This window comes from Anoplophora glabripennis, unplaced genomic scaffold, assembly GCF_000390285.2.
Source record: "Anoplophora glabripennis isolate ALB-LARVAE unplaced genomic scaffold, Agla_2.0 scaffold8, whole genome shotgun sequence".
Taxonomy (NCBI): Eukaryota; Metazoa; Arthropoda; class Insecta; order Coleoptera; family Cerambycidae; genus Anoplophora; species Anoplophora glabripennis.
In genome coordinates, this window is record NW_019416350.1 from 2511407 (window position 1) to 2537547 (window position 26141).

The 26141-nt window shown below is 31.8% G+C and overlaps 1 protein-coding gene across 5 annotated transcripts in view; it reads left to right on the plus strand.

The window, feature by feature from the left end:
* LOC108904702 (probable nuclear hormone receptor HR3) overlaps window positions 1–16339 on the plus strand; it is a 51340-nt gene extending 35001 nt beyond the window's left edge. For 2 of the 5 annotated variants that reach the window (XM_018707356.2, XM_018707348.2), the window contains 7 exons: window positions 3409–3596; window positions 7892–8197; window positions 9702–9974; window positions 11131–11355; window positions 11412–11565; window positions 11693–11849; window positions 15357–16339. In XM_018707356.2, the coding sequence (XP_018562872.1) occupies window positions 3409–3596; window positions 7892–8197; window positions 9702–9974; window positions 11131–11355; window positions 11412–11565; window positions 11693–11798 (1252 nt within the window). In that variant the 3' untranslated portion in view covers window positions 11799–11849; window positions 15357–16339. Of the gene's footprint in view, window positions 1–3408; window positions 3633–7891; window positions 8198–9701; window positions 9975–11130; window positions 11356–11411; window positions 11566–11692; window positions 11850–15356 lie in introns of all 5 variants that reach the window. The other 3 variants (XM_018707365.2, XM_018707374.2, XM_018707382.2) reach the window with 3 other exon arrangements.
* The last annotated feature ends 9802 nt before the right edge of the window (window positions 16340–26141 follow it).

Genomic DNA, 26141 nt, shown 5'->3' on the forward strand with positions numbered 1-26141 from the left:
ACATTTATTTTCACAAACTATAATTTCAAGACCTTAATACCATAAGCTTTCCTCATTTTATAGCTTGTTACAATAAATTAATAAAACATGAAAAAATATATTTTAGAAAACATCCTTTAAAAATTTCCCCGTTAATTTTTTTAATGTCATTTGGCAGAAAAAGTCGATGATTGTATGATACTGCCTTATTTTTTTTATTATTGATATGAAAATATTTAGTAGTATATCAGAGAAAGTAGTGACAGAAGCAAGCATACGTTGTAAAAAAAATTCACTCAAATTTCCCTTAATTTTACTCAATAATGTATCAATTTCTGCCCACACCCGATTGAGTGAAATTTTCACTCTATTAGTATGAGTACAACTGAGTGAAACTATTGCATCAGAAATGAGAGAGTTTTACTCAAATGCGAGTTACTGCTAACTATAAATTGGGTGACTTTTGACTCTTTTCTGAGTAAATAAAACCAATTTAGAATTGACTTTTTCCCTAAAATGATTTAAATTTAACTATTATTCGATAACTTGGAAATACCGACATTATCCATCTACATCAGACAATCGCCAACGTTACTCTGCTATTTGAGAGGACGCGTACCACAACTTCCGACTTAAAAGATTGAGTTTTGCCGAAAACGGAATCGACGGATAAAGTAAATCCATAAAAAATTACGTCCATTTAACCCAGACCGATGTAAAATGGCCTGTTTAGAGAGGGAAAACTAGGTCATTTTGATGTCGGATCGGCATAACGGGCTGCCCTACATTTTGCCATGCTAGGAAATAAATATGTTCGCTGTGTTGCGGTTCAGGATTCCTTTCCGAAGCACACTTCCGGTCGGATTATCACACGTCATTAAAACAACAAATTTGATGACGACGGACTTTTAATGTTTTTTATATTGCTTCCTTTACAGAATATTTATACCATTTTTTAAAATTACAATAAAAATAATTTATTTTCTTAAGTGGTTTCGAGAGATTTAAAATATATTTTTTAATAAAATTTAAATATGGTTGTAATATTGTGTAGTGTCTAATCCAAATAATATAACTCAAGGTATACATATGTATATCATAATTTTGTACTACAAATTTCTCAAAATTAAAGATACGCATCGCTATTCAAACATGTGTCGTCATATTTGAATTTTTGGCGAAGGAGCCAGTTTTAAATTTTTTATTCTTTCTCGTTATAAAATGATTTAGAGCATTATATACAAATTTAAATACAGTGGTTAATATCTAAAACCAGTTGGTATTCAATAAATCTAGTTATGTTTAATGATTTTTATCAATATACTGTTCTTTAATTTTAAAAAAGTGTTGCTAAATAAATGGGTTACTCTTTTTAGGTTTAAATGTCAATCATTTAATTGAACTATGCAAATTATACTAATGGAAGTCCTGTGTCTTTCAGAAAATTGATACAAATAATCCTATATTCAATATATGCCACTGCTACTCGATGCCTTAACCTTTGAAACGGCTAAGTATACTGATAGAGAGCGACCTGCTATTTTTAAAACGAGATTGTGGGAAATAACTACTCTGTAGACTAGTTCCCCAACAAGCACTGAATTATCCCAGTTATTTGTCAGTTACGCGGCTTGAAAGTTACGCATTAAGTAGCAGTGATCATTCATAGAAGTAGCACTTTTAATCTCACCTACACTCACTCTAGTTAACACACTACTTCTGAAAATTAATAAGTTTGAAGACGGTATACATCTGGTGGTTAAGCTGAAGATTGATGCTAGCTGTTTTCTTCTGCATACTGCGGGTAAAATTCCGCAAAATAGTTGGTTCCCGCCATATCATGGGTTTAAAATCCTAAATTCCTTCTTGACAAGTTTTATTTAGTTCGATTTGTGTGGTAATATAAAACAAAAATATATACAATGTCTAACTAGCACAAAATAAATCATTCACCTACAAGAGGTACAGAATGTATCGTTCCAGGCTTCTATGACAGTTATCTATACGCCTATTCATTTTATTGGGTCTTTCTTAATAGCATCACTCCCCGTTAGGCTCTTCATCTTTTGTCTCATCCACTCTTTTTGCAATTATTTGCCAGTCATAACCAGTATTCTAAAAACATACTTTGACCATCTTATCATTTAAGTGTCTGTTTCTCCGTAAATCCTTCTCAGAATTTCTATTTAAGTATATTTAAAATATTCAGATGTATTCGGAAGTAACAGAGAAGATATAGGTATAGATAAATCTCATGTAATGGTGACAACCACCTTTCTGCAATCAACAGATTCAAGCCAAAATTTTTCTCTGGAATCCTTTCCTAGGATATAGATATACCTATATTGAAACATATGAAACGGGTGGATTAATAAATCAGCAATGTGAAGCAGTTGTAAAGAATTTGTATTTAAAAGTGTTCAAAAACTTTGGAGCTCGCTTTGAGAAAATGAATATTTAGAAATTATGACGAAATTAATAATTATATCTCTAATTGAGTTAGATTTGCTGTATTTTCCTAATACCTTCGTATTAACGATGTTTTCAATGACGCATTCTTTCTGCGACACTTTAATATTTATTGCATTTTCTAATTCTGCTTATTTTTATTATTCTTGCATTTACATCTTCATTCTAAGCCTTCATAAATTGTTCTCAAAACTTTTTTCTAGATATATTTGGAGTATTTAAGAATTAAATTGAATCTGATGGTGATCACTTATAAGCGTAAATTGACTGTTAGAAAATTTTGTTCAGAGGATATTTAAAAAAGTAACGGCAAAGCAAATATTTCTTCAAAAGGACATTCCAAATGAGTGAAGATACTCTCTCTAATAGATAAGATCATGCGATGTAGATACACATCTTTCTGCTACAAACAGGATCAAGAGCAATTTTTTTTGCTGGAAAGGTTCTGTTCAACTTTTCTAGGACAGATAAACCTGTTCTAGAATAGATCGAAAAAGGTGATATAATGAATAGAGCCTAGCAAACGCATTTTTCGAAGAAGCGCGGGACCAACAGTGTGAAGCTGTTAGAGGATTTTTTGTTGAAGTGTCATGAGAACGTAAACTCTTTCAAATCCTGCTCTCAGAATATTTCAAATCTTTCAAAATATTATTATTGATATCATCTTCTTGCGACTGTTTAATACTATATTTTCTGTTTTTACTCTTTCTTCTTCTACCTTATTAGGATACGATTTAAATAATTGACACTCTCAATATTGCACTTCTTCTTGAAATACACGAATAGATATGCGTTATAAATTACAAATGTTTTAAATTATCGCTTAAAAAAATTAAAAATAAGTTTCCCAAAAAGGATCTTCGAAGAACCACGCTTTAGGGAACTATTACAATAAGAATGAAATTGCATAAATCGTTTAGTTGACTTATTAATTCATTTAACTCTTTTATTACATTCCAGATATGCCTACAACAGCGAGGTGGGCACATACACGCCGTACTACACGGGGCAGACGCAAGTACCGCCCAACTCCATGGGCTATGACATCTCGGCGGACTTCGTGGACAGCACGACCGCCTACGATCCACGGCCGGGGCTCGACGCCCTAAGCGACAATGGCAGCCTCATGACCAACGTCGTCACCACAGGTACCGAGTTCTTTCGTGATTGGCTTTTTTCCAGAGGTTCGATACATATTAAGTAGTCTGATTTAGGTACTGAGATCGACGGTTCACGTTTATCGGAAAGTTAGTGCTTCTTAAGGGCAGTTTTTGTAGAAATCTGTAAGGTATCTTCAATGAAGGTGATTCCCCAAATTGAATTTTGGTCACTTTGAAAATTAAAATAGATACAGAAAATCAAATATCTAATACTAGTAGTACTAGTAACAGCACAATATTTGAAATAATTTGAAGATTCATTAATAAAAGATGTTATTCTTCCGTAATGCACTCTTCTAAGCGCCCAACAAAATTATTAATTAGATTTTGCAATATTTGTTCGCCAAATTCCATCCTGTTTATCCCTTTTGAAGCCAGTAAGATGTTTATTCATAAACATCTTCTGCTTAAGGTAGCCCCAAAAAAATTTGGTATGGTAAGATTGGATGATATCGCCGGGGCAAAAGTTCTTAGAGTATTCCATAGATATTTCGAGATAAATGTTCCATCTGTCACATTTTTCTATGTTTTTCGAAGTTATTGTGACAGAATGGTCATTCTCTTTCAGTAATAGAGTCTGGTCAAGACGTAGCAGCTTTGTTTTCCGTGTTTTTGTCTGAGTTGGTTGTTTACTGTCATACTGACATCAATACATTTTTCGAGTCCGATCTCAATAAAAAGGACCTACGAACTGCGGCTCCTGCAAGCCTGTCAAATTACTACAAGGAAGTTGTTTATACTTCTGCTGGCGCTCACGTGTAGAACCTCTGGCACTTGTATCCTTTCCAGCATACACAAATTTTCCACACGTCATCCAATCCGGCTCGAAGGACCAACTTTGTAATGTTAATGAAAGACCCTTTTTATTTTTGGACTACATTTTTATAAAATCAAATATAAACAACTTCCATGTAGTAATTTGACAGAATTGCAGGAGCCGCAGTTCGTAGGTCCTTTTCATTGAGATCGGACTCGAAAACTGTATTGATGTCAATATGACAGTAAACAACCAACTCAAACAAAAACACGAAAAACAAAGCTGCTACGTCTTGACCAGAGTTCAATAATTCATAGCGTGTCTTGAGATGCATAGAGTGGTATTTGGTGAGTTTGCTAATAACGAAACTTGTATCTGTGCATAACCATTCAGATGAAATTGCACCTCGTCACTCATAAAGAGATGCTTTGTGTTGACAGGTTTGTCTATTAGGAATTAAAAAAACAAGAAACATTCCATGGATTGCATAACTGAATTTAAAAATTCACCAATAGTAATATTCGGTCGACATTAAACAAAACTCCAAAATCTAATACTTAGTTAAGCAATACACTATTGATGCAGTCTTCGATATAAAATCGGTATCGCAGATTAAACATGATAATAGATATTTGAATATTTCTGTATGTGCTGAAATTAATACCCACAAAAATCTAGTAAAACTTTCAATTTGTGGTTTTCGGAACATGTATTTGTTGCCAAAATTCGATTTCTAATTACCTCACTCATATATCATGACTATCGATGAACCATGTCTTATTCTTCATAGGACATCTATAAGTTCATATTTTGATATTTGCCAGAATAGAAATTGCGATCTGATACTACTACAGAAACATTTTTTTAATGATAAAAAATACTCTCGATATCAGTACCGTAATTTAAAACATATCTTTATGCATGTTTGGAAAATGGTCTCTAATAATAGTCCATGGACCCACGTACAAAGAAAAAAATGATTACCAGCAAGCTGTAACTTTGCGTGCAGCTTAAGTTTGACGAGTCTCCCAAGATTTGACTGTGAGGAAAATTCAACAGTGATAAGTTTTTCCGTGATTTTCAGGAAAACATGTCAATCTGGCATAAACATGGAATGTTATGACCAGCACTTTTTTTAAGTTTAAATGAAAGATATATATTTTTTTAAAACCCCCAAAAAATTTGTCCGACAAAAATGTTGGTATTTTGAGTTTGTCCGCCACCCCAAATATGTCGATTTGGTGACATTATGGTTGGTGACAACCAGCAAGCTGATTTTTCTGGGAGGGTTTGGTAATAAGATTTGAAATGAAAGTATCTTATTGTCCGACAAAATTCTTGAGAAGTTTTTGCAGCCCGACACCCCGAAGACGTCGACTTAACGACAACATGGTTGGTGATAATCAGCTGTCGGACAAAAGCGTCATTATTTAAAAAAATGCATTAATCTGAGAATTTAATTGTCCGACATAATTATCGGTTTTTTTTTGCTTGTCGGACAAAATTAAACAATACTTACGCATGATGTAGAAGAAAAAATTATATTTAATAAACAAAAATACATGAATAAAAAAATTTTTGTTTAAATTTCTCAAATTTCAAAATAAATATGACTAATTTAAATTTATTTTTTTATACAATTACAAAAAAATTGTATACAGGGTGGTCCCGAGCTAATAGGTCAAAATTCATAGGTAGATTCTCGAAGCAAAAATATTGCGATTTAGCCGAACTTACCTTAGTCCAAAAGTTGATAGTTAAAAAGATACAGGGTGTTAAATGTAAAATATTATTTTAGTTTTTTTTCATTTACTTATTCCTTAACAAATGCAAATATCCTCACAAAATTCTTTAAGTAGAGGAATTGAAATGTGTTCACATTTTGGTTAAAGTTCATAGAGGGCGCTAGCTGAAGTAGATTGAATGTGTTAAAAACGACATAACTTTTTTATACTTTAAGGTATCTCATCTTTGGTATCAAATTCTTATTTTCCAAGTTTTTTTTTACACAAAATAGTTACACTTTATAAAACTAGCTGTCTCGCACCGTTTTCGAGATATTTAGCTTTGAAACATCCAATGCCGTTGAATTAAATTACAATGAAGTACCTACCTATTATTAATTTAGCGGTGAAGTTTCTGAAGTTTGGACGAAAATCAAATAATTGACATATTCCACTTGTCTTACCGAGACTTCCGTTTTTGGGGTTACAAATCAGTTATTTATGGAGAAACTATAAACACTTGTTAAGAACTTTGGCAGCAGGTTTTAAATGGTACAAAGTCATTTCGCATTAAAGATTTATACTTTACAACAAGACAATCTTTTAATAAACGCGTTGATAAATGTATAATAATATTTTTAAAATTGGTTTAACTGGTTTTTCAAGAACAAAACTATGTGTAAACTGTTTGTCATAACAAGATTGCAAATTTTAATTTAAAAAACACAAGCAAAAATGTATGCATTCATTGCACAGTTACCATTTTTTATTAAATAGTTACAATAGTTTATAAAATAAAATGTACATATAAGTTTTTTGAACAATGAAATCATTTTGATGGATATTAATTAAATTAGTTAGACGTAATTATTTACGAATTTCAATTTCTGTTGCTCCTGTTAACAAGATAATTTTCTTATTTATTCTTCTTTATTTTTTCATTAAAAAATTAATTATTTTTATAGCGGAATGAACATTACGTAAAAAAATAGTTATTTTTCCCATTTTTAAGGCAAATTTTCCAATCGTTTTGTCGGACAAGTAAATTATTGTATTATCCATTTCAATTATTAGAGGAAAAAATAAAAACCAGATTGCTGGTTATCACCAACCATGTTGTCGTTAAATCGACATCTTCGGGGTGTCGGACTGCAAAAACTTCTCAAGAATTTTGTCGGACAATAAAATACTTTCATTTCAAATCTTATTACGAAACCCTCCCAGAAAAATCAGCTTGCTGGTTGTCACCAAATCGACATATTTGAGGTGGCGGACAAACTCAAAATACCAACATTTTTGTCGGACAAATTTTTTGGGGGTTTTAAAAAAATATATATCTTTCATTTAAACTTAAATAAAAGTGCTAAGTAATAACATTCCATGTTTATGCCAGATTGACATGTTTTCCTGAAAATCACGGGAAAACTTACCATTGTTGAATTTTCCTCATAGTCAAATCTGGGGAGACTTGTCAAACTTAAGCTGCACGCAAAGTTACAGCTTGGTGGTAAACATTTTTTTCTTTGTACGTGGGCCCGTGGACTATAAGCGTGTTTTAATAACAATTTATCAAATAAAAAATGAAACTAATCACTTTTCTTAAAAAAAACTGAAAGTATTAATTAATTTTAAACCTCTAGGATTGTAAAAAACGAACTCAATAACGATGATAATTTAAAATGCCATTTTCTTCTCCAAAAACACTTATGATAGACCATTTTCCAAAAACCGTTCAATCTTCACGAATCACCGATGCCTATTTCGTCTCATTCGCCGGCCTGTTAACCTGGTTTATGGTTTAGGGAATACTAACACAAATAACGGCTGTGGAGGTGGTGGCGGCAACAAACAAACAACCCTGTCCCTGTCCGATTCCCGCACATTTAAACGGGTCAGTCAGACGTCATCTAGCACCACCCTCTCCGGTGGTACCGTGGTATCGGTGAAACAGGAGGGCGCGGTGGAGAACCTGGTGCCCAGTTATGTAGATAGTACGACGTTCGTTAGTTCCCCGAACATGCAACAAACTAACACGATCCGGCAACAGAGTAGCGCGCAAAGTGTGCAGCATAGAAGCGGAGACGATTGTGAGTCTGTAGCTTTACCCAGTAAGTCCCTTCCTAACTAACACTTAAATGTCTGTGATACTAACGCTCGCGTGGGTCACGCCAATTCAAATATTTAACCTTGCAAATGCATGCATTTCATGTGCAGCCTCGCATAATCTTACGTAATGGAAATAAGTACGATGGTCCACTATATAAACAGATGTTTCATTTGCACTGAGTGGCTACAAAACATAAAAACGTCACGTTAGTAAAGATTTCCTCAAGTCACGGAGCACTGAATTCTTTAATAAGCTGTTTCTGGATTTCCAAAGAAAAATTCCTCTTTTCCATGACATTTCCCTGTTTTAATGTTTCCCATACGTATCTACCTAAAATTCCAATATGGTCAGCTGCACCTTCAGTATCTCACTGATGCATCCAGATTCACTATAAAATTCCCTTCCTTCATACCAAGTTTCATCATTTTTCCCAGTTTTCTATATTCGTAGGCACAACGTTTCAAATCTTTAACTTTGCGTAATCAAAGTGCAATTCCCATTCTTCTGACGTCATTAGAAAGGAAGCATCATGATAGTCTTTGGAAATCCAAAGGATAACATGTTTTATGTATTAAGAAGTATTTAAAACATTTTGTAGTATCACCGTTTCTATTGCATTTTAAACCATAAAAATGTAAATGGATTACGTTTCCAATTTCGCACATACTAATGCCTAGTGCAGATCTACAATGTTTAGATATAAATGTTTTTAAACAAATACCCGATGTAAAAACAGAAACATCTGCCCGTAAACGAAACCAAACGTCAATTATAAAGGGTTTTGATTGCTCCTGAACGAAAATTTAAGGGTAGAAATAGTATGTTTACGTCAGAAAATATTATTCATTCGGTTTCAATATTTCAAAGTGAAGCAACTTGCAGGCTACATTTTTCTGTGTTCAAGTAGTTATTATTTGAGGATGACATTTTTCACAATGGAGTTGAAAATAATGATAATACTGGATTCCGAGATTTTTTACTCACTGATTTCGAAACTTAAAGTAAGTCCGTAAAAGTTGCGATGGCAAGCATTTCTCGGCCAGACTTCCTATTCTGGTCCGGATTCGATCCCTGGTGTCGGCACTGGCAAAGTCGATAGATAATGGGTGTTTATCTGCGTTTTTCAAGTGTAGCCCCCTTCCGCACAGACTTTGGCTTTGGATTTGAGGGCTGTCTCATTTCTGTGGTGTTTTATGTTTAAAAGATACAAAATATGTCCACACTAGTTATTTCCGGACAAATGTTCGTGTTTAAAACTCTTGTTTTCCATCATAGATGGAAAACAAACAACTCAGATGCATTTGTATAAATATTTTTACACGAAATTTGCAGTTTTTTACATATTTGTGAACAGAAGTATGTAGATTTGGACTGAACTTAAGCAGCTAAATCCTTGTTTCATATATAGACGCAACACAGCTTGGCATCATTGAAATGCACTCATTTCCATGACAATCAATGTTTCATCTCTTGTTACATAAAACTGATTATATTATTGTTTTCAGATCCAAGTCAGATATCAGAACTTTTATCAAAGACAATATCAGACGCACACACCCGTACTTGTTTGTATTCGCTCGAACATATTCACGAAATGTTTCGGAAACCGCATGATCTCACCCGACTGCTATTCTACAAGAACATGGTGCACGAGGACCTATGGCTGGAGTGCGCGCAAAAACTCACAACAATCATACAACAAATCATTGAATTTGCTAAAATGGTACCTGGATTCATGAAATTATCGCAAGATGATCAAATCGTCCTACTCAAAGCAGGTAAGGAAGTTAAGGTGAAAGGTAAATTTTCACGTAGGGCGTCGCATCCGGTCTGTCTTGTTGCGTGCCTTTCGACATTATCGACCATGCACCACGCCAAAAACGTATCAGTAGATAGACATCCAAACATCTAGCATACTGCTGAGAACTAATAGGTTCGAAACCGGTCTTTCTGATTATTCTACCGATGATATGATAACATCTATCTGTTTACTGGATATTGCGGATGTAATTCAATGCTGGTTAGAGTTTTAGTCCACAGAGTAGTTGTTTCCCACAATCATATTATTTAAATAGGACATGTTGCTATTCCAAAATCAGATGACACTCATTGTGTTCTGATCGTGCACGATGCCCTATGTAAAAATTTACTTTAATACTAAAAAACCAATAGGCTGCTATTATCTCACATTTCGTCTCATTCCCAAGTATTTTCTTATATTCTTCTACATTTCTTATTATTCTCTGCCCACTCACATTGAAATGTATCATTAAATATTTTGTTTTATTTTGAATAGTCAATTAAAATCCCTTTTTAATCCTAAATTCAAAATTTTTTTATCATCGTGACAATCACCAATAACCAAAATGTAAAGGTTAATGTGAACATAGTCTCAGCTGCTATTTTGTTGTCTTCAAAGCGATTTTGATTCTGATTTTATAAAATTGACAGTATTCAGATATTACATCTACAGAGCTTTTATAAATGATTACAAGCCACCTGACCAGTAATTTTTTTGGGAAAACTAATTTTATTTCCTTCAAATTGGCAATTAAATTCCTGTAAATTTAAAACAATGCGATCAAGATTACAATTTTTCACGAAATTCTATCGCATTATCTCCAGCTTAGACGTAACAGTTTGTCATTGTTCATTGTAAACGAGACAGTAATATTGCTGGCGCAAAGATTTGGAAATTTTTTACTTGACAATACCAGCCGTGCAATGTTGGTTGCCTAAACTCAGTGATCACGTGGCTTGTACTCATTTATGAAGGCTCTGTATTTCTAACTACAAGGAGACTGGTCCTTGGTTCAAGTTTTTTAAAGTTTGTGATGCATTCTCATTGTTATATAGTTATAGGCCTAGAACTACTACTTGAGGAAGACCATTATTTCTTTCTTCCTGTTTGTTAATAAGTCATGTCTTTTGCAGGAAGTTTTGAATTAGCAATAATACGAATGTCCCGATATCTGGACCTATCTCAGAACAGTGTCCTTTACGGAGATACGATGCTGCCACAGAATCTCTTCTTCAGTTCAGACACCACGGAAATGAAACTGGTCACTTATGTGTTCGAAGTGGCTAAGAGTATAGCAGAACTAAAGCTGACAGAAACCGAATTAGCTTTATACTCGGCATGCGTGCTCTTGTCTCCAGGTAAGTGTATCTATTTTATGGAAAAATTTATGTTTTCTCATTTGATCCTGTTGCAGATCGACCCGGATTGAAAGGTATAGGCGAGATTGGAAGACTTAGCCAAGCTGTTCTTAAAGCTTTAAGACTTGAACTTGACCGAAACCACAGTCTACCTATTAAGGGAGACGTTACTGTTTGTGATGCCTTGCTTACTAAAATACCTACATTAAGGTAAAATATTTTGCTTAAACCACAAAAGACTTGTATATATTTAAATTATCAGATTTATTCCACATTTAATAATTTGAATCTCTTAAGGAATTAAGATGTCCAATAACATGATTCATTTTCATTTTAGGGAAATTAGTATGCTTCACATGGAAGCTTTAGGGAAACTGAAAAGGTCTGCGCCCCATCTGGACTTTCCAGCGTTACATAAGGAGTTATTTAGTGTGGATAGTTGAGAACCTTCTGACACATCTCCTGATCTGTAGCAGCAGCCTTGTGTAGCTACTGTAAGTATTGATTCAAAGTGCAGAGGATCATGAATTATATGTAACTCATAAATTATTACTGGTGTGAGAATACTTAAAATTTATTCTCTCTCAAATTTCTTAACTCCTATCCATAATCCTTACCCTCTAAGTCTGTAATATGATTTTTTTTTTTTAAATCCCTCTTTAAAAAATTAAGATAGCGTTCAAAATTTTAGTTACTTAATTCTGTCACTGTAGGCAAATAATCAAGAAACTTAAAAACAACAAGCATTTCAGAAACATAATCCTTAGAAAAATTTTTAATCTTCGTAAGTTACTATCAAAATATAGTTTTACCATTGAGTACTTACCTATGCCAAGACCTAAAATCAACAACAGTTTCAGATGTGAAATAATTCTAGCAGAGGTTTTCTCAGCAGACAAACCCTGAAAATTTTTAAAACTATTAAAATGTGAAATTAAATTTACTGAGATGAAATTGTTATGTTTTCTAAAATTAAGTTGAATATTTCTGAAATATGTTTGAAAAAGATGAAACAGGTGTACATCTATCAAGAATATGCATACCTACAGAAACTTGAGAATAAAAGTCAATATATAGGGGTTGCTAACTTAGAGATCTCAAAAGGGTTGCATATACAGGGTGATTCACAACTTATCCAAAAAAATTTGGGAATAGATGCAGCATGAGAAATGGAATGAATATCGTAAAAAAATTTTTGTAAAATCCTTATAGTTTCCGAGAAACAAAATATTGAAGTTATAGTATATTCAACCACTACATAGCTGGACAACTGTAGTCTCTAGGGTCATTCGCCACGTGGCCTCAGCGACTCTGAATACTGAATTTGGAATTTTGCAATCGTCGTTGCGATATTTATTTGCTATCTGTGGTGTTTACAACAGGTTTTTAGTAGTTAGTGTAAAAAATGGGTAGTTTGTGTCAAAAATGGTTTGTGTGTTGATGGATATCGTTTTAATTTATGGTGAAGCATTTGTGTGTGTTATGGTGAAACAAGACAACATTTGTGTTAGTTCGTAGAAACTGAGTACAACGGACCCAAATGTGTTTACACATTGGTGGATAAAATTTTGAACAATTGTTGTAACATCGGGTATGTCAAATGATTTTATTATTTAAAAACACAAATTAATTTTATTAATTAATAAAGGCAAAAGCAGTTGAATTTGCCGATATAAAATAGGTGCGATAAAATTCTATTTACATATTTCTTTCCTTGCGAAAGTTTTTGTCCGTTTTTATCACACCGCCATTTCGATCGCATTGTGCGAGGTCGAGTTTTACAGTGGACCAGTTTCCAGTGCCGTGCAGAAGTGTATTTTTAAATCATTTTCGAACTGCCCTTTTTGATTTTTTCTTTACAAAATTGCATTTGTAAGGGACCTCTGTACATCCAAAATTTTTTTTTGGATAAGTTCTGAATCACCCTGTATATTTGCAAAATGTTTTTTCTGTAATCCACTGATAAATACAAACAGCTGTTTTTATTTTCCTCAAAATTGTTATTTTTCATAAAGTTACAGCATTATGAAAATTGAAACATAGGAAGGCTAGTATCAAATTCAAATTTAAATAGGTATAACTACATACAGAATTTAATTTTGTCAAGAATGAAGAGAAAAATATTTTGCACAAATATGTGAAACCCTTTTCAAGATCTCACGGTTGGCAACTCCTATTTTAATTTTTTATTTCGTAAATCTCGTTTGAAGTTTCTTCATCATAAATGTTGTTTCTGTGAGCTTAAAAAAAATTCCGTAAAACACAAGTATCGGTCGCATGCTTTTCTTCAGTAAGTTAGAATAATAAAATACTGACAATTTTGGCACAAAAAAATCCTATAATGATGCAAAAGTTTTGTAAAATCTAAGTTTTTCAAATTAAAATATATTTCAGTTAAGTAATATTATACTGCCCTCATAAAACAAAAGATTGTATCTGTAAAATACCTATTTTTAATTCTCTATTACACGGGGTGATTCAGAACTTATCCAAAAAAAAACAAATTTTGGATGTACAGAGAACTACAATTTTGTAAAAAAAATAAAAAAGGCAGTTCGAAAATGATTGAAAATAGTAAAAATACACTTCTGCATAGCACTGGAAACTGGTCCACTGTAACCTGACCTTACACAAAGTGAAGTGTAGTAAAAAAACAGACAAAAACTTGTAAGAATTTTACAAAGAAAGAAATAAATAGAATTTTATAACACCTATTTTATATCGGCAAATTCAACTGAGTTTACCGCTATTGTTATTATTAATTAATGAAATTAATTAGTTGCTATACACGTAAGTCATTTTTGACACTAACTACTAAAAAACTATTGTAAATACTATCGCAATGACGTTAATACTAATTGTAAAATCGGATTTAAGTATTCAGAGCGTACAACGCGAATGACTCTAGAGACATTTGTCCGGCGATGTAATGGTGGAAAGTACACAACTTCAATAATTTTTTTCTTGGAAACTATAAGAATTTTACAAAAATTTTTTTAAGATATTTACCCAATTTTTTCGTGCAGCATCCATTCCCAAATTTTTTTGGATAAGTTGTGAATCACCCTGTAGACTGAGCTTACAGATATGTTACATAAACATATTAAATTTTAATATACTATCTGATATTCTATACCTTCAAAATATATGAATAGACATCAAAATATAGTATAAGCGTACATAACATTTCTGTGAATCCACTTTAATACAGATCCTCCATAAATGATTACAAGCCATGTGACCATGCAATAACTTTCTTTGGAAAAGTTATTTTATTTCCTTTGCGTTTGCAATTAAATTTTGGTAAAATTAAAAGTCAAGGTTACATTAGAACATAAAATTCTGTTTCATGGCTTTGTGATTGGTGTAATTTTGCACGATGTTTTATTCATTCAATGGGCGGTCACATTATCGCGAGCATAGTCGCGACGGTTTGTCATTGGTGATTTTAAACGAGTCTTAATATTGATGATTGTAAAATTTTGGAATTTTTAGTTGACAGTAACAACCGTGCAATGTTGGTTGCCTAAGCTCATAGGTCACGTGGCTTGTAATCATTTATGAAGACTCTGTATGTATCGAACCAAATATCAGATAGGACCTTTTGTTGTAGGGGGGCAAAACGGATGTAATATGCACATATATAATGATTCCTGACTATTCATGAATACTCAGTATTCCCTAATGACTCGCTATTCATCAGTATTTGGGAATCCATGTATACCCTATTATTCATAAAATTCTTTCAGTGCTCGTGAATCTATTTCTAAGTATTGAATTCTGAATACATATTCAAAAGTGATGAATATTGTTTAATAAACGTATTCAACCCTTGTATAGTGGTTACACAAATATTGTATTGAATACCTATCTCTGACATCTATGAAATTTTTTTTGCCTTGTCTTATGGCATGCGTTATGTACCTATTACATTTTACTTGTGACGTATTGACTGATCAATTGTGATATTTTAGTAAAAACCTTTTTTTCTCTTGTTTCAGATTCCTTCATACTGAATGTATCGGCCTTAAATACATAAATAATATTAAAATATAATTTCGTTATTATGGAATAAAAATTTATTGTTGTGACATAGAAATTTAAAGAATCGCAGATCTCTGAGATATCGTTTAAAAAACTGCAAAAGCTGTCGAGCCAGGCCCTGATTTCAAAGTACAACTTATTGTTTGTTGTTTGTTATTATATCTATGCAGAGTGTTGAACGGTTCTGAATCCTAGGTGCTGATTTCTTTGTTTGGAATATTTTTTGCGGTTTTTTAAATGAAATGTTTACGTATCGTAATCTGCCACTTAACATAACACACTACTACACGTAAGATTAAAGTTATACACTACTGATATATAATATATTGACACCTTGTTTCAAAATAGTAAGGATTTATTTTAGTTTTTAAAAATACTAGTTTAGACTGCGTTTATATATACGTAACGTATACTGAAATAATATTTAAATCACTTTAGTTTTAGACTTATTCTAGCTAAAATACAATACAATATAGAAAGACTGTATGCTTAAATCCATAAGTTTTTACTATTTTTTAACACGGTGTGTTTTAGTTAAGTTTTACTTGGTGACACATGGTTTTATAAAAGTACTATATATAAAGAGATGTATATGTATAAAGTATATGAGATAGAATATAGAATATTTATGAAATAGAACTATATCTGATTCTTATTTACACTGTTTTGTTTTGTTGTGGAATCGGGCAAGAGCTCACTCCAGAATGAAATGGATTAAAATCGTGATAAACAGAAATTTACTTTCAGCTTCAGATAGACTCGCAATTCATTACCTACCAGAGATTACATAAACACAACCGCATTTTTAATAAATTTGTTCCTGAAATTTTATGTCAGCAAGCTAATATAACACCTCTTTTGGAGACAATCGACTGGTTACTCATTTTCAGATTGATTACACAGCCACACACAAAAAAAAAGTTGTCTGCACTTTTCATACGACATACTAATGTTATTCGTAGTATTTTTGCCTCCTGATCACGAATCCGGTGTCAGAATTGAGCTATCACATCACTAGAATATCCTAACCTCAAAATACAGGTCAAAAATAGCAAAAATTCACGAAAAAGTGCTAGGAAAAGTACACAAAATTTTTTTTTCTATATTCAAATGTTCATTTATATGGTTAAGACCCCGCCGAACGTGAATTCGCGGTCAGAATTGATGGTTCTTTTTCTAACCTAAAAAAACGGGCCAATTAATGTCAGATATCACAAATTTTCAAAAAATAACAGATTCGCCCCAAATTTGGTATACGGGGGTTTTCTGGATCGCTGATCAAAGGTCAATTTTGCAAAATTCAATATGGCGGATCGAAGATGGCCGACAAAATGTTAAAAAATAACAGATTCGCGCCAAATTTGATATACGGGGGTTTTCGGGGTCACTGATCACGAATCCGAATCAGATTTACAAAATTCGTTTTTAAAAATTTAATCAATTACCCAAGTACTTTAAGAAGGTTAAAACATGATTGAGTACCCAGATTATAAAGTAAACAAAAGCATTATAAAATGTATTTCGCAATTCTAACCTCGAATTCGTAATCAGCGATCCGGAAAACCCCTGTATACCAAATTTGACGCGAATGTTTTATTTTTTTTTTTAATTTGGTCGGCCACCATGGATTCGCCATCTTGAATGTTGCAAAATTGACCTCGGATCCGTGATCAGCGACCCCGAAAACCCCAGTGTCCCAAATTTGGTACATATGTTATTTTTTGAAAATTTGTTCGGCCATCTTTGATCCAGCATCTTGAATTTTGCAAAATTGACCTCGGATCTGTGATCAGCGACCCCGAAAACAACTGTATACCAAATTTGGCGCGAAATTGTTATTTTTTGAAAATGCGAAATTGACCTGTTTTTTTGAGGTTAGAAAAAGAACCATCAATTTTGATTGCAGATTCACGTTCGACGGGGTCTTAACCATATAATTTTTTTTTTTTTCGTAGCACTTTTTCGTGAATTTTTGCTATTTTTGACCTGTTTTTTGAGTTAGGAAATTCCTATGATGTGATAGCTCAATTCTGACAACGGATTCAGGAGGCAAAAATACTACGGATAACATATGTTGCATGGAAAGTACAGACAACTTTTTTTTTGTGTGGCTGTGTTATTATTATTTTCTAATTGGATCAATTTTAAATATGCCTAAGTATGTTGAAATTAATATTGAATAATATATAGGAACAAACTTTATTTCATTAAAGTCAAAGTGAAATCTAATAAAACAGTAACCAAAATTTTTAAAATTGTATTCCACTAAAATTAAAGCAGTGTTTTTTATTTCTATAAGGACTAGCTAATCGATTCAAGGTTTTAAAATTTAGTTGTAATTATCGCACTTGTTGAGGTTGGATCATAATAAATTTACAAATATTTGTGAAAAGAACTTATCAGCAGAAAACTAGAAAAAATACATGATAATGGAGACAGTAATATATCTTTAATAGGACTGCTATGGATTGTGATAACTGTTACTTCTTTTTAAAGAAAAAAATACAAATAAGTAATGTGCAATATTAAATCATGAACTGACGCAAACTTGATCAAACAGCTTCTTCTTATTATTTTTTTTTTAATCATAGCAGTTTTGATAGACGGTAAATTTTTTTTTAACGATATAAAAATTTTAGTCTATTTGCTGCTGTTGAATAGTTTTGTTGTGGTAATTCACACTACCAAGTTGTATGAAGACTTAAAAGCACAATTTATTTTGCAGTTTTATTTTACCTTGTCATCAAATTTTCTAAACATATTAATAGCCTCTTTCAATTTGAGTTCCTTTACCCATCTAAAAGGAAGAACTAATTGTATTAAAGAAATGAGATTCACGAATGCTGCTTTTCGCGAAACTCAATCACTGATTTGTGACAGGTATCGTGATATCAAAATACTGGTATTCGATACCTATAAAGTTTTGCTTTACTACAGCGATACATTTTTTAATCGTGAGTTAAACAAACCAGTTTTTTAATTTGTAAACAATAAAAATTTACAATACAATTACGTTGTTATAAAAACTTATTGTTTATAAATGGTGAATTGTATATATAATAATTGGTGTTTATGCAATTTCTTCTCCAAAAATGCCAGGCAAAATAGTTCTAATTTAAGTTAGTTTTAAAAGTGCTTGAGAAGATATTAACCACTGCCAAAAAATTGTTAAGATAGTGTTTTCAACCCAGTGTTATAAAACTATTTATAATTTGTTGTTAGTATGGAATTAACATCACAACTTTTATATTTTTATGAAGAAAATATTATATTATTAATTTTGTATAGAGATTTTATATTATTTTTTTTAGTCGTTAAGAATGGACATTTGACAATGGTTAATATCAAGTTTAACATTGAGAGGCTATTATTAGTTGTCGGTCATATAACGAACCATGCTGTTTTAGAGATTGCGAGATAAGCTAAACTCATGGCTGTGTTACATACCTTCTAACTTTTATGATATGTAATGTGCCCTTTTGTGTTAACTTTTTGTTAAATAAAGAAATACCTTTTTTTATTATCTTATTTCTTGTGACGGATATTCTCATCTCGATACATTTTATATATAAGGCGGATGAACTGGCGATCATGTTTAATGAAGAGTTAACAGGACGTGCGTTACAACATTGTAGAATAGCCATTTTGTAAAATTGAGGGTTGGCAATGGGTAATGGTATCGCTATTGTTAAATATTAAATGATTACAGGAAAAGTGTTTAAAACATATTTCTAATGTACCTTTGCTACAAGAGAAAACTGTACATTTTCTTAATTTATTAGACTTTACTACTGGTGAAAATTTTAGTGTAGATGTATCTAACATTTTTTGTTTATATATTTTATTTCTGTTGGTATTTTGCAATTGTTAATTTTTGTTAATATTTTTGTTAACTTTGTCTTTTAAAATATACCCATCCTATGTACTATGATGATGATTCTTAGAACAAGAGGTACATGACACCTTAGTGTTGAAGAAATTTTAAGTCAAGTTTTAAGTATTACTTTGATTTACTACTCATTACTAGATTATATTTAATATAATTATTTATCGTGCACTCATAACTGAAAGAAGAAAATTAATTGATAACAGTGAACATGACGTTTACATTTAGGCAAAAAATTTCTTAATAAACTTGTGAAAAGTTAAGTAATCAAAGTAAATTACGTAATATTAATAATACACCTCTGGTTATTACTATACTTACAAATTTCTCATAAGGTCTAAAAATATTTTTCATATTGGATATCGGTGATTTATCAAAAACAAAAAATTAAATTAAACTTTGACTTGAGTGTTAATTTTATATTATATTACATCTTCAAATACGCTGTCACTGCTTATACTTCCAAGCATTGTCATCATTTAAATTGTATCCTATATGTTGTATATTTTGTGTTTACTGTATGACATATTAGTGTAATAAAAGTGCAATTTTCATGAGAAATAACAAAAATATTTACAAATATAATCAATTGTTTCTTGCACCAGTAGAAATTATATATATTTTTTTGTATTCATTTCTTTGCATTTATTTCATCCCTCTCCTCATTTCCTTTTATTTATTCACATTCATACATGCATTTTCATTTTTACATCAAGATGTTGTGGTCTAAGGATGCATGCAATTTCCTTACAATGTTTATACGTTTTTTTATCTAATTTTTCTAACTAAAGAGTTTATCTACAAATGAATAAGATCGTAAATAAAATAAAACATTTTGAAAAAAACGATTGCGTTTAGATGTGTTGATCACCCAATGGCTTCTGTAACTGCAGATTGTTAAAAGCTACTTATAGAAAAATATAGATAGGTAGTTTATTTTCTAATTGAAATATTTTCCCTTTCTTTCTCAATATTAATAACGCATATTATAAAACAAGACGTTTAATCATTTCATGATGATGGGAAAAGTGTTAAGGGTTATGCATCGTTTCGAGTTGCTATATAAAATTGTTTGTAAAAATTTAAAATATTTGCAAACAAGTTTTAAAGTCAAATAGATTTTTAATACACTTTCCAAATGATAACAAATTATTCTCGTACTTAATCTCATACTAAAAATTAACAAAATTATTAATAAAATTAGCACAAAATCAACATTTTGTGTATACCTGGGTATCAAAATGTACATCAAATGGTAATACAATTTAAGATAAGATGATATGCTTAAAAACAGGTGTGATTAGATCATGACTACAAATTTTTGTATCTTTAAGCTCGAGTTTAAATCACTATTATTAATATAAAATAATAACAGTAGACTATTCATCTCCAAAAAGAAATTTTATTATCAGTAGGTATCGCAACTGAGTAAATAAATCTATGTTTTACACATATAAAATGATCAGTGTTGCACTGTATTTCTGGTTGCAGAAAACTTAATCTATGTTTCATACGAGGCTTCATGTAATGTATGTTTACAGTACGATGGATATACAGAACATTCAGCTATTTTTATTTACTTGTACCTACTTAAAATAGGTTCATAGACAAGGTAATATACTTGAAATTGTTTAACATCAGTTGCACCATCCTTTTCTTTGTAAACACTAGGTACAAGGTACAAAATATACCTAATCAAAAATTACCTTAGACTAAGTACTTATTCCATTTTAAAAATGAAAATCAGCCTCAAATTTTCCTTTTATTATAATTTTATAACACCAACATTACCTACCAGTAAATAAATTATTTACAAATTGAGCAATTTGCCCACAAATTAGAAAAATTATCAGCATCTTAAGGCGGGTATCCATTTGTGTCAAATGCCCCGTAACGTAACACCTAACGTGTTACGTTACAATTACTGGAGACGGAAAATTGTTGCATGGTACGTGTAACAAATTTGACACGCATAACTAATCCGGGACGAATCATCAGTTGTCAGTTTTTAGTCGTCGCATCAAAGGGATGCAACAGTACCTTCTGCCACATGTTGAGACAGGGTTACCCTTTTGGCTGTAACGTTGCCTGTTGCACATGTGATTTTGTCTTATTTTTTGTTTTGTCAGTCTTTTGTATATGGTCTGGGGTCAGTATGTTTTCTGCAGTGACTAGGAAGAGTGTGTTTTTCTGTGTTTGTGCCATGAAGTGGAGTAAAAAAAAGATTTCCGGAAATTTCCGTTTCTTATTCTTCAATATTGTATGATGAATAAAAATATATGACGCTGATGCTAACTGCAATTGCAGTGACAAGTCCATTATTGCAGTCAGGTTCACACTGCGAGTTTATGTTCCTATGTCGTCTCATAACCTTATTTTGTTACGTTACAGAATGAATGATACGACCAAAACCACACATACTTTCGCAGCAAACCGTGTCACCTTTTGCAAAAAGCCGTAACATGTTCGTTGTTACGTTACGGAGCATTGCCACAAGTGGATACCTGCCTTTAGAATGACAACATGTTACCTAGTCGAACTGATTTCTTTTGTCACACATTAATTTAAAGAAAGAATAAACTAAATTCATCATTAGACATTTATAATTAATATTCTACTAGGTAGATTTATCATATAACTGAATATATGTACTAATAACTGCATATTACATAGATAAGTATTTGTATTTTTTAAGGGTGTAAATATGTAGCTGTGTAAATGTGTAAATAATCTCAACTCTTCTTAATACATATTCTCAAGTAAGAATTATTATTATTAGTGATGGCTGAATGAATTCAGCTATGGAATAGTTACCTACTATTAATAGACCTCAAGTAGGTATCAAATAAATACTTTCACTGGGGGACTATGAAATATCTTTATTTCCTTTTAGAACAAAAGATGATTCATCAGGAGTCAGTTGGTATGACAGTCATTCGTTTATGCAGATAAATATCGTTCTTAATATTTGTGCTTGTCTCGTCTGGTCTACTAACACTAAACTTTTGACCATGTTCAGTTTAGTGGTTTACCATTACTATTTTCATCGGAACACTTTTTATGCTACCAAATAATTGGAATAATTTGGTAAGTAGTATTGTATATGTTAATAGTTTTTATTCGATAGTACCCATCACTACTATCGGCCAGTGACTAATAATTCAGTGTGACTTGAAACCAGTAGTTGTTTGCTAACCGTTACTATATTCATTTAAATATATTTTGGACTATCGAATAATTCAGATAGTTTGGTACAATAATCTTTGTTCAATACTGCCCATCACTAATAATTTTATTAATTGTACAGAAATATCGAGTAAATGGCAGAAGCAAGATCGCTGTGAATATAAACACATCTACCTCCTATTTCAATTATAAACAAACAATATTTGAAGTTCTTATAACATTTTTAAATTTTTAATTTATCCTTTATTTCTTCTATACCTACCTAATAACTAAGTAAGTATGGTTCATGTAGCTCTAATAAAATTAATAGAAAGGACTTACCACTTACATTTCTTTAATATGCTCCACACCGATACACACAGATATATTTCAACAACAACAAAAAGAACTTCTTGATCTTGATGGACAATGTGGATTGTGGACATTGCGATGAAAAACAAAAGTGGGTAAAGTGACGTAGATAAGAATACGACAAAAATATTTAATATCTACTACTTACTAGAAAAAATTAGGTAGGTAAGAAACCATACATTAATAGATGTTGATTATTATTTAAAAAAGATATATAGTTACATTAGGAAAGTTTTGCAAAATTTTGTACTATTTTGGAAGTTAATTTGTATTTGTTTATTCGTGTGCTTAGGTATAGATAGGTACTTTGTTTTTTATTGCGGTGGAGTTTAAAAAAGCTGATTTCCTGCTAGGTTTTCTTTTATGTACTGTTCAGTCTATTTTATTTTTGTTAAACGACTTTCTTTTATTCATCAAAGCTGGCGAAAATACTACGAAAATAATATATTTGGCCAAAATTTAGGAAAAAATCAGTTTTGACCCATATTTGTGCCAATTATCACACGAGTAGTGAATTTTTTGAAAAATATAGAGATCATGACTAAATTTTACTAATGGCATCGTGTTTAACGCCTCAAAATACGAGAAAATGATATTTCTAGACAAAAATTTTAAAAAAATCAGATTTGAAACATATTTGGGCTCAAATAGTGGATTTTCTGAGAAATATCAAGGTCGACATGGGTAATTTTTACTAAGGGCATCGTGTTTGCGCCTTAAAATACTAGAAAAATTATATTTTTAGAGAAAAATTAGAAAAAATCAGTTTTGACCCATATTAGGACCCAAATAGTGGATTTTCTGAAAAATATCATGATCATGGGTTAATTTTAATTAATGGCAGCGTGTTCAGCGCCCCAAAATACTTCGAAATTGATATATTTAGAGACAATTTAGGAAAAAATCAATTTCAGTGTTCTCCATAAGTTGTCGTGTAGTTATGAATTTTGACTACAGCATCACGTTCAGCGCATTGAATTCCTTCGGAAATGCTATATGACTCTCTTGGGTTTGGACTTTTTTGTGTGGCTGTGTAATCGCTAAATGTAAATTTAGTTAATTTGGTGTTTTAATTATAAATATCATGAATCACTTTTCTTTTATTATTTTAATATCTATAGACAAAGAAAATCTTTATTTTCGCATATGTGAGAAGACAAAAATTCTTCATTTTTCTTGTTTCGATTAATATAATTCTCATTTATATTGTAGATTCATATTCATATTATATATCTACTTATTTATAGATATCTTATGATTGATAATAATTATATATTTGTGACATCTTATTTCCAAAAATATAACGCAAATAAAATAAAATCTTCATCGCCGAGGTATGCTCTGGGACAGACTCACTATCACTACTATGTATTTATGTCTATAAACAAAGATTCATACGATAAACAATTCCTGTCTTAGGTATAAACGACGTGTATGATGTGAGAAAAAGTGACATTGAGTCGTAAGCAACATTTCCTGAAGTTAATTAGATCAAAAATAATCTTACTGGGGTATTTGACACTAAAACAAAGGTGTCTTCCTTCCCAAGAGGTTCAGTGCGGAGTGAGTTATGCTAATCACAAATCACAAGGTATTCCACGGCACGCTCCGAAGATTTTCAAGTTGTTATCCATCTATTTACCGAGAAATCATACATACAAATTCAAGATTGCTTCGTGTTAAACAATCGATGCGATATGCTGTTTTGCGATATTCAAATAAGGTATTTTGACGGAAATAACAAGGTGTTCTTCTCGCCAACTCGACATCATGGTCTAGGTCTAGACTCCAAACCTCTTTGTTTGATTATAGGTTACCAAGTTCAGCATCTAATGCTCTATAGGTACTCTATATTGTCCGACATTTTTTTTTGTAGTGTAAGTAACCATCCACATATCTTAATTGTCCCGATTATTGCACATCAATCAATAATTTTTTGTTATGTGATCCGTAGAAGAGTTATTGAGGGTCGATAAAAAAATATTAAATATATATTTATTTATTTAATCATTTATATATGTAACGAACAATAAAAATTACATAATATACCTAATAGACATTACATAAAATAAAAACCAACATATGTATACCTACATCGTATCCCGGACTGTACAACGGAAGGCCACAGACCACAGAAATTTCATCATCGATGTGACCAATGTAGTGTGTAAGGGTTATTGCAGATGATAAATATTCACAATATTAATAAAGACAAACCCAGCATCAACATTACTCTAGGGGAGACCCGATGGATATAAATGTAGGTACACCACAGCTCACACCCCAGAAATAATCAAAATCGATTAACGCGTATTAAAGTTAATTAAAATATTCAAAAAAATGTCAGTAACTTTGAGGCCATCTAGTGGCCAAATGAAGCGATTTCGGATATAGGTTATTAACCTATATCGGCCTATTTCGAATTCAGTAATTTGCGGTCTCCGTTGTACACATACTTAAGAGAAACCCTGTATATAAATATAGTTTTAAGGCCCGGTACTTTGAGTGTCGGTTAAGGTTTGATTAACTTATGAGGAGATTAGACTGCGATTATACTTTATAAAATATATGTACCAACAGTCTGATCGCCTGATCAGTTAATCAACGGTGACAGCATTTTTAACATTAAGGCGATATTTCGTATTGTATTAGCTATGTCCTGTCTAAATTTTGTTCATGCAACTCTCTTGGTTTCGACAATGCAATACTGTTTTCAACCACGAAAATTTAATAATTTCAAATATTTCGAATTTTCACCACCAAGAACGGCGGTGACAGCATTTTTAACATTAAAGCGATGTTTCGCATTATACAGGGTGTCCGGAAATTCATGCGACAAAATTTGGTCATAGATTCTTAAGACAAATTTAGGGGACCCGTATTTTTTCTTTTTGCCAACTGGCCCCCTCTTTTGGAGTTACAGCCCCCTGAAATCTGCCCCTAAGAAGCTTTTTTTATATCTCAAAACCATGTTGTATGAGAATCACTAAATTTGGTACACAGGGGTTTTATGACATATGGAATCTCACAGTGCTACGCTTTTTGGCGAAAACACACTTTTAAGACACTTTTTCGTGGCCTTCCTTGTCTTTGGAACCAGACAAATTTGGTCGCAAATTTGATTTTTTTTTTAATAATTAGTTAGCCAGAAAGCCATTGAATTTAGAAACTTTTTTGTCTCTTGATATTTGTTTCGAAAAACGCAATGTTTTGAGGAAAATGGCGAATCACATATTTTTCTCGAAAAAAGTTTCTAAATTTAATAGTTTTCTAGTGGACTGATAATTTTTAAGAAATTTAAATATGCGAGCAAATTTTT